This window comes from Apium graveolens, chromosome 8 (assembly GCF_009905375.1).
Source record: "Apium graveolens cultivar Ventura chromosome 8, ASM990537v1, whole genome shotgun sequence".
NCBI classification, from domain to species: Eukaryota; Viridiplantae; Streptophyta; class Magnoliopsida; order Apiales; family Apiaceae; genus Apium; species Apium graveolens.
In genome coordinates, this window is record NC_133654.1 from 38,015,123 (window position 1) to 38,025,511 (window position 10,389).

Sequence of the window (10,389 nt, forward strand, 5' to 3'; positions counted from 1 at the left end):
ACATCTAAAAATGGCTTAAATTGGTACCTTGAAATCAAGTATTTTGTGTATTTGATGCGTTTTTCTAGTGTTTATGCATTTCAGGGTATTAGTTGCATTTCGGAGGAGTAATCATCAAGAATAAGCCTTGGCATGTATTCACCATTGTGAGAGGAAAGAAAGGGGCAGATTACGGCGAAGAAATGGAGCAAACTCAGGATTTTTCCAGTAGGGTCCTGAGCGCCCGCTCAGCTATGCTGAGCGGCCGCGCAGAAAGCTGAGCGCCCTCTTAGCTAAGCTGAGCGGCCGAGCAGTGTTAGGAAAAAAGATAAATTATTTTAGGACTTCTACTTCTGTTTGGCTTCCACTTCTATGTAATCTGAGTTTTATGGGACTATTATATAAGTAAATTTAGAGATGTTTTCAGGAGATTGGATGGTGGTATTAAGAAAGGAGCGAAGGAGATAAGGAAGAAGACCGTTTTAGCATACAGCAACGAAGAGGAAGCATATTTTCTTGTAATTCTTATTTCGTTATAACGTTGGATGCTAGTTTTCTTACTTTGAACTTAATTACTCTTGTGACGTACTCTGATTTAATATAATTAGTTTAGTTATTATTTTCTTGTGTTTGTTTATCATGATTTCATATGAACCCATGATGACGATAAGTGCTATTATGGGCTAATCGTGATCATGGGGTCGCAACGGATTTACTATGGAATTCTTTAGTTAATTGTTTAATACTTTAGTGTGTGATGATTGTATGATATCTAGTATTAGTTGTGCGTATTCATCTTATGTGCGTCGCGAACATATAAGATAGGGTGTTAATCTCTTATGAAGCGACGGTGGATCTTGAGATTTAGAACTTGCCATGCTAGCATAGGTTCATGTATGATGTGCATGATTAGTGGGTAACTCTAACAGTTTTATTCGCCCTGTGTAATCAAAAGGAATAACTTGTGCTTAATTCGTTGTGTTGTCAATTTCTGTAGACATATAGGAACTCAACATAATTGATGCCTATTCAACTTCTATCTTAATTATGGATGCTTGGTAGAATGGTATGAGTACAATGAAAGTTGGCTTTTATCAGTTTCGTGTTATTCGATTAATATCATCACTGTCACATGCTAAAGGTAATAACAATAACTATTGAAGAAAGTAGTAATGAAGTTATGATCTCATGAGTGTTTTAATATTGTTAATTGAAGTGTTATTTAAGTGATAAACTAAGTAATTAATTGTAGTTAATATTTAGTCAACAATTTCAAGTGTTAGTGTCTTAACATTGAGAAGTAATCATACATTGGTGTGTGAGTTTAATTAAATAATAATTAGTCTGAGTCTCTGTGGGAACGAACAAGTATTCTATATTACTTGCGATCGCGTATACTTGTGTGTATTTTAGCGCGTATTTCCGCCTTAAAACAGACTTATGTATATTATGAATTGTAATAATGGAAAAGAATATGTAAATTTATTCAGAAACCCTTTTGAGGTGTAATGACTTATAATTGTGGAATAAAATGACTTGTGTTATTTTTGGTATTCATCTCTGAGACTATAACTTGTGGTGTGTGTATAGTGGGGTCACAGTATGCAATAGTTGGTTGATTATTACGATTACGTATTATTAAGGAAAATGGAACTCGTGACAACCCGGATCCCTGACCCCGGATTTGGGGGTGTTACACAGATCGAGTCACGAAACATAAGAGCAGTCAAATCAAGCCTCGAAGCTCACGTTCCTTAGTAATAAATATAGCAGTTATTATATTTTAGTTTTTGATCCATAACAATTGGGTTGTGGCTTGTGGTTATAACTTAAGCTGTTGCGATCCGTGGTTATGGTAAGTAGGGTCATTATATATGTATTATTTTCGTAAACAGGTTTATATATGGCGTGTGTATGTGTTATGGACCCCAAACTTTTGACCCGGGTTTGGAGGGTGCCACAAAAATCCTTCCTCCAACATCCATGCTCAACTTGGGTACTTAACAAGTTTCACAATCTCTGTTTCATACTCGGTAACTGACATTCCACTTTGTTCTAGCCTAATAAAGTCTTTTTCTTTCTATAAGCGCACTCTCCCTGGAAAGTACTTATCCTCTAAAGCTTTTTTAAACATTTTCAATGTATATGGTTCTTGATTTACCTCTTATTTGCCATAATTTTCCTTTTTTCAATAAGCCACCAGTCAAAGGCGTTCCCTTGAAGTTGGTAAACCCCAAGTGTCACTTTTTGCTCATCGTTTCTGCCAAATAATTCAAAGGCCTTCGCCATCTTTTGAACCCATTCTTAACTATCTCCAAATTCATCGGCCCATCAAAACTAGGAGGGTTAAGTCTTTTGACTTCGAAACTATGTTTGGTTGCCTCGACTATTGGTTCCCTAATAGAACAACCATATATTGTGCTAGCTAATCAACAACCCCACTATTTCCGTTGTTGTTGTTGTTATTGTTTCCACCTCGTCCATACCGTGTAGTCATTTTTCTATAAAAATAAATCAAAATGTATTTTTATATACATAAATAGCGATCAAACAAATATCCATTTTTTAATAAATGGAATCTAACATTTCAAACAACTCATATAATTAAGTTGCAAAATTCATTGAAGTAACATTTAGATTTTACAGTGCAATGTTCAAATCACAAAATCCAACTTATTCCATATAAAACTTAATATCTGATGGAAAACCCAAAACAGAAAAAGATAATCAAAGCTAGATTATAAAATATTTCGTAACTCTCCCAATCCAAGTAGCAAGTCAGCATCTTGACCATGGCCAACGACAAAAACCAATTATTACACGTTCATGCCTTCGAGTGTCCTTCCTTATTATCTCACTACAAGAAAAATGCCTATTTGCAATCAAGTTTATCAGCGACCGCAAAATCAGTAGCTATTGATTGTGTCTGTGGGAGGGTTATTTTTAGTTCCAATGTTTTGTTGGTGTGAAGTGAATTTGGGTCTTAGCTTGTTTGGCAGTGATCTCTTCAGAGGTGGCATCTCTTTTTATTGGTAGGGATAGGAGGGAAGTGGTGGTTGTTTGTTTTCGTTTAGGTCCAGCGTTCTCTAGAGGAGGGTAAGTTTAAATATATGGTTGTTTTCATCATTTCCCCAGTCTGTTGTTTTTTTCGTGTTCATTTCGGGAATTATGTCTATGCTAGAAGCTTTGCTGCTGCAGCAAGGTTATTTTTCTTTGAGCTTGGTCGTTCTGGTGAGTGCTTGTTTTTATTCTATAGGCTGAATTCGAAATTGAGTAAGTGTTGGTGTATTTTTTTCTGGTTTTGGACGAACAAGCAGGGGAGGGTAGCTTTTATTTTGTTGGTGAGGTCTGGTGTTTCTTGGATTTCTAGAGATTTGACGACGGGGTGATGCTAATGCTGGTTTTGGCTTTGGCCGTCTTCTTTTTATGCTTTAGTTTTTTTGAGTTTTTTCCTCTGAGGGAAGCCTGTCTGGATGTTCAAGGAAGGGGTATAGAAGTTCCATTGCTTGTATGTAAATACATCGTTGATTTAAATTATTCCTTCAACAAGCTAAGTTGCAAGATTTGTGGCCAAATTTTGCTTAATATAGTTCCAAATCACTATCACTACAAATATAATGATGTAGTTTTTTGCATCATAATGTAGTTTCTTATATAGAAAAATGATTGTAATGAAGAAACTACCATTAATACTACCAACACATGGCATTGCAATGGTATGCTTAACATTGCCACTTAACCATAGAATTAATGTAAAATTCTGGATTCATTCTAGAAAGTATGTGTGTGTGTGTGTTTGTATTTACATAGTTATGTCTTTTAGTTGATGAATAGTGGTACTGATATGCAATTATGTCATCTATAAGCTGGTTCATATTGTCAACAACTTCAGAAGTAGCTTTCTGAGCTGACTTTTTTAGATCATTAGCTTTCTTAACTTCCAACTGTGGCGAATCTATCAGTAAATTATTTTCAACTACATATAAAATCATTTAGATATGAAGTCTGGGTGCATCAAACAAATACAAGTTGCAGATTTATATTTTCTCTCCAAAAGAAGAGGGATCACATCTACATATGTTTTCTCTCCAAGATCATCCGTACACCAAATGATAAATTACATTAATAGATAATCAAATTCATGAAAGATTACAAGTATTAATTTATTCAACATACTAGGAGTAGTACTTGGTGACTGATGACACCCTCAGCATTTTGCCAACTATTTGTCAAGTTATAAACATTATCAACAGATATATCCTTCCGACCAAGTATATCCTCTTGTGCTGACCAAGTATATCCTCTTGTGCTGACCAAGTATATCCTCTTGGAAAAAGTTTTACCATTAAACAGAAATACAAAAACAACATAAAAATTGGTCTACCTTCTGCATTCTTCACTTCCGTTGCTTGCTACCAAATCATAACCAAAATAAATTCTTCACTTTGATAATGTGCATCTGAATTTTTTTGCTGCTAGTTCTTTTGTAGATTGGAAGTATTAAATTAACAAAATTTATTGAGCATTCTACAGATGTCCCTTGGTATATGTTCTTTAGCTGGAAAATACAACTGGAAAAAAAAATTATGTTGCGCTTTCTTCAATATATTATTATATGTCGTATGCCTATTTATTTTTACGAAGCTAAGGAAGGGTGTACCACTCTTTTATTTGGTAGATAACTAATGCTTATGCAACTTCATCTTTGATAAATCATCTCTTTGGTACATAATTCTTTGGCAAGTGATTTTGCCTCTTATTTTCAAGTTATGCATTGGCTTTATTAGGGAAATTTAAGCATGTTTATTTGAAATTCAGTGTTTTATAGAAAAATAACAGTTGTAGAAAGATTTGTATTATATCGATTGTGTGAGAAACTAATGGTCTAAATTTACAGAATAGCTCAATGATTTTAACGAAGGAAGATCACTTTGGTTGTTCATAGCTTAAGTAGTACTTAGCTTGTCTTGTCTTATCTAGCTCTAATACAATACACTATTGTCTCCTAGGGTGCACAAAGTTTTGGATATCCCTATTATAGGCTTCTAGTTATACTTGAACAACTGAAATTAGCAGTTTAAATAATTGAGCATTCCAGGAAATTCTATAAATGAACTTACCTGAAGATTTATTAATTCCAGAAGAGTTAATCACGTAAAAAACCATCTAACTATTCTATTGCTAGCAAAAAAGCCATCGATCAATTTTTTTGGCATATTAACACAATCAACTATGTAAAATATAGAAAATAATGAAAAATTTAACCATGATTAAGTTATAATATCATATGTGTCATTAGATATAATAAAATATTAAGTATGTGCCAATGTGGAAATTGAGGTGTCAAACCAATCTGAATATCATTTTTTACCATGTATTTGTTTTTATTTTAATTATAAGAAAAATGTTATAGTTATATATATTTTTTAACTATTTTAATATGTCTACTATATACCTAATGAACATTTCTCTCTCAAATCGTGAAATATAAATCTTAGCATTATTAAATTAGGTTCCCTGGATAGCACCAAAAATATGTGATTAATCACTTAATCAAGACATAATTTGAATGACTGAAGTTCCTCTGTACTATAATTCTAATATTGGTCATGAACCTTTGCCAACAATATACTTTCTTCTAAAAGAAAATTTTAATGAGAAAATCAATGTAAATGACTCAAATTTAAATCAGGGTACATTATGTGTTCTAACACAGTACTTTCAAATTTAACAAATTTTCAAAAAAAAATATTTCTAATTTATTCATAAAATATCATATTTTTGGCTCTTGAGTGCTGATTCTTCATTTTTCCCACTGGTGTTTGAATTCTCTGATATAGGTCTATAAGCTGTAATAACACAAATAAACTTGTTAAGTGTTTATAACTAGTGGGTTCCTAGTAATAGTCTACTGAATTATTTGCAAGTACCTGTGATGTTAAGCTTGTTCCTGTGGGAGTATTACATTGTGTCGACTGAGTGCTCTTAGCAATATTATCCTGAATGAGATGTTCATCAGTTTGCATATCATTCTGCATAGCTTCAGCGTTCCATGTACTCGTCGATATTTTTGTAATGCATATCCCTATTTTCAGAATAAAACAAGTTACAATATTATAGAACAAGACATCAACAATTTTAGTTTATATAAACTTAAAAATCACATTCAAGTATTCATTTCCGGTTGATGGATCAACATAGTATCCTTCTCCCATTCCTATCTTTTTCTTTTTCTTTTTTGGCTTTGCTTGTGTTGCTGCATCCGAATTTTCTTTTCTAGGTCTACCACCTTTGTTTTTTGGCTTGTCTCCAACTTCAACGAGTACTTCTTTGACTGGTTCGTTACAACCTCTCTTGTTGTGTCCTGCTATTCCATAATTACTACATTTCATTTGAACACCTTTTTTAGACAATACTGTTGAACTGCCTGCCTTTTCTTCATGCCACTCTTTTCTTCTAGCCTTTTTGGGTCTTCCGGGCATTCTCACATCTGCTGGTGGGAGACAAGGAGGCACTGTACTGCTTGGCCACATTTGTCTACCACTCATAGTTTCTAACATATTCTCATATGTTGCTTTGTAAGTGTACTTAAAATACACTTTATCAACGAAATTGTCAGGATTTACATTTAGGTGATAAATAGCACTAATTGAGTGCAAACAAGGGATTCCAGAGAGTTGCCACATCCTGCAACTACATGTGTATTGTTGCATATCCACAATGTACGCGATATCCTTTTCTAGACTTATTTCATATTTTTTTTGCATATTATGCCTAACAGACCAGAACCTATATTGTGTTCTGTTATCCTCCAACTTCTTTCTAATATTTGGGCATAACAGATCAACCGCGTTTTTTAAGACGTTAGGCACATTTTTCATCATTCTATTCAGTAAGGCTTGTCTAATATCCTCTAACATGTCAATAATCAACTTCTCCCTGGCAATAGTTATACTACCATTAAATACTTCAGACATGTTATTGTCCACATTCACGCATTTAGTAGTACACTCGAAGAACGCTTTAGACCATACATTTGGATCATGCGCGATTAACCAGTCATAGGCTGTGATAGATAGATTCTTTACCTTTGTCATGACCTTAGAAAATTCTTCTCTGGTAGAACTCTTTGTCGCTTTCCAAAAATATTTTCTATATAATGTCCCTTTGAATCTATTGCTAAAATTGGCATAAATATGCCTAGCACAATTTCTATGTTCCGCATCGGGTAAAAGTCTATTAATTGCTTGTAATAATCCCTGTAAAAAAAGACATTCATATTACCTTTTTGATAAAATTAAAACTAAAAAGATCAACTTATAATGAATATTACCTTTTGCTGGTCGGAAATAATTGTCCAGCCTTTTCCAGTGCTAAAGACACCATCAGGTCCTATATCCATCATCATATGTTCAACAAACCATGTCCAACTATTAGTATTTTCACCTTCTACAACTGCCCAGCAAATAGGAAATATTTGATTATTGGCATCTCTCCCAATAGCACTAAGCAATTCCCCTTTGCATCTTCCCTTCAAGAAACACCCATCAAGACCAATAACATGTCTACAATGCTCTTTCCGCGCTCTTTTAATTCCAGAAAAACATACATAAAGCCTCTTAAAAATTTTATCGCCCACCTCAGTCGTAGTATAATCAATGGCTATTCTACTACCAGGATGTGTCTTCATAATTTCCTCAGCATAGTCATAGAGCAATTTATAATGTTTGATCAAATCCACTTTGATCTCTCCAATTGCCTTTTTCTTTGCTCTCCAGCATTGACTTGTGCTTACCATCAATCCAAGCTTCTCGTTAACTTCCAATTGCATGTCTTTTAACCTCCATTTTGGATTATCGCTAAATCTCTGACCATATTCTTTTGCCAACCACGTACTATCAACCATGTAGGCATCATGACTCCTTACACATGTATGATTGTTAACTAATGATTTGATTTGAAAGCTATCCTCAGTTTTCATGGAAGTAGCCCAAAGCCTCCATTTACACATTTCTTTTTGTTTACATATAGCCAACACTCTGTTTTTCTCACTTTTTTCAAAATTAATGGAATAACCATTAGCAATTGCCTGACACTTAACTGCATGCCGCAACTCTTTATGATCAGCAAACTTCATCCCAATACAAAACTCAATTTGGGCACCTGGTGTCTTTGACATATAATATATATCCCTTTCTCTCGCACTTACAGTGATCTCACCAAATTCGCCAAGTTCTTCAATCTCATCCCAACACATCCTATTCTCGTCTTCAGAATTGTACTTATCATCATCAAAACATATGCTAACATCATCATCATCATCATCATCATCGTCACTTCTTGGTGCATCTTTAAAATCAAAATATCAAACAAAAAGGACAAAATCAAATACACAAATCCAAAAATATTAAACCAAAATCATACTAATAACATAAAAACAATAAAAATGAAAAGATGAATTTAAAAAATTCAATAACAAGTCAAGAAAAGGACTCACCCCAGGATTCCATAGTGAAGAAAAGAGATGTTATATCAATCAAGATATTCGAGGATAAATTAACAAATCTTGTTAGGGTTTTACTCTCGTGTAAACTTATGAAAGTGTTAGATAGAATAGTGTCTTGTGTACATGAAGTTGTAGGTTTTGGGTCGGGTCACATGTCACGTGTATGCCAAAACATGGTGACATGGATATATGGCATATATTATTGATTTTTTTTAATTTTTAAATAGCACATATGATTGTTTAACTCAATCATGATTATCTTTTATATTTTTACAAGTATTTTACATAATTGATTGGGTTAATGTGCCAAAAAAAATCATCAATGGTTTTTATGCTACCAATGAGATAGTTCACTGGTTTTTTACGTGAAAAACTCATTCCAGAACTCAGAAGTGAGTTCTAATCAAATTTATTAATAACTATATCAGATTTATTAATGATCAGATTTTCATAAATTTTACTTTATTTTTACAAGGACTGACATATTTTCTTTGTGGTACACAATTAATCTTATATTTAATGTTTTATATTACAGGGATTTTGCGGATCATAAAATCGTGAAGTGCATCTCTCAGTCGTGCCTTCAAAATTGGCCTACTCCTGCGATAATGTGGGCCAACACACCTCTCGTCCACAAGAATGCAGTTTGGGCTGAATTTTAAGTATAAAATATGTTATGAATATGTCATCATTTGATGTAATAAGCTGTCATATTTCTTTGTAAATGGTAAACTAATTTGTAACCACATCCCTTGGAAAAACTATTTGCAAAAACGTTACTGGTGGGAGGTGTTGAGTTTTATAACATACACGGAAGCATGGTTAACTATTAAATCACATAAAACCAATATAATACACAAACAATTCGTGAATATAGTTATGGATGGATTACTAACCTTTAAAACTGATCCAAGGATGAAGTATAGAGACTCCTAGCAGCTGCTCCTCAAGTGTGAAGTACTCTATCTGTATTCACCAAGAGAACGAAGGAATTGAGGGAGGAAGAGGCCGAGAGAGAATTTTAGAGTTGCCTCCTTCTTTATTTTCTTTGTGAAATTAGGGTTAGGCACATATGGTTTTTAATAATGTATTTATAGAGAAAATTTCAGCTGAATTTTTTTTCCATGAAATTATTATTATTAACTCCATGTTTTGATTAATCCATTAATTAATAATTAAAACTCTTTTAATCATTAATTCTTTTTCTAAACTATTTAGAAAAATAATTCTCTCCATAATTTAATTTCACAAATTAAATTTTTAATTAATAGTATTAAGAAAGCATCTTAATTATTTTATAATAAATTAAATCACATTAATTAATTATAAAAAATTGCTAATCAATTATTTTATTTATTTCATAAATAAATAATGACCAGCTATTATTAATTTAACTCCTCCACCAATAAATTATTCTCTTTATGGTATGACCTTGTAGGCTCAATATTAAAGCCAGTAGTAGAAATAAATAATAATAAAACCATTTTATTATTATTTATATGAGTTCTTTAATTTATTAAATATAATTAATAAATTAATCATATTTATTCTACATCGTGAGGGATACTTCTCAACATATCGCGACTATCCGGATAATATGAATTCACTGCTTAGAATACCAAGAACTTATTCAGTAAATAGTTACCATACAATAAATTCCTTTTGTCCTATAATGTCCCGATTAAAAAATAAGACATAGATCGCGTGTCAAGCCTATCTAATTTAATCATATATTTTCCTCTTCAATATGCCTAGTTTTGTTTAATGCAAATTAGAAACTTCTTTCTAATTTCATTCACTCTGGTCAGATATTCCTGAACTAGCATAAGTGGAATGGCATAGGACATTCTATTCTTTCACTAGAAGGAGCAGATCCTTTATTGGTCATTCACTATCTTCGTGTA

General features: G+C 32.9%; 1 protein-coding gene across 1 annotated transcript; it reads right to left on the minus strand.

The window, feature by feature from the left end:
- Window positions 1–6,122: 6,122 nt before the first annotated feature.
- Window positions 6,123–8,489, minus strand: LOC141679500 (uncharacterized). The gene is made up of 3 exons (XM_074485987.1): window positions 8,477–8,489; window positions 7,313–8,328; window positions 6,123–7,238 (listed from the first exon to the last, which is right to left on the minus strand). The coding sequence occupies exons 1-3, from the start codon at window positions 8,487–8,489 to the stop codon at window positions 6,123–6,125; spliced, it is 2,145 nt and encodes a 714-aa protein (XP_074342088.1).
- Between the last annotated feature and the right edge of the window lie 1,900 nt (window positions 8,490–10,389).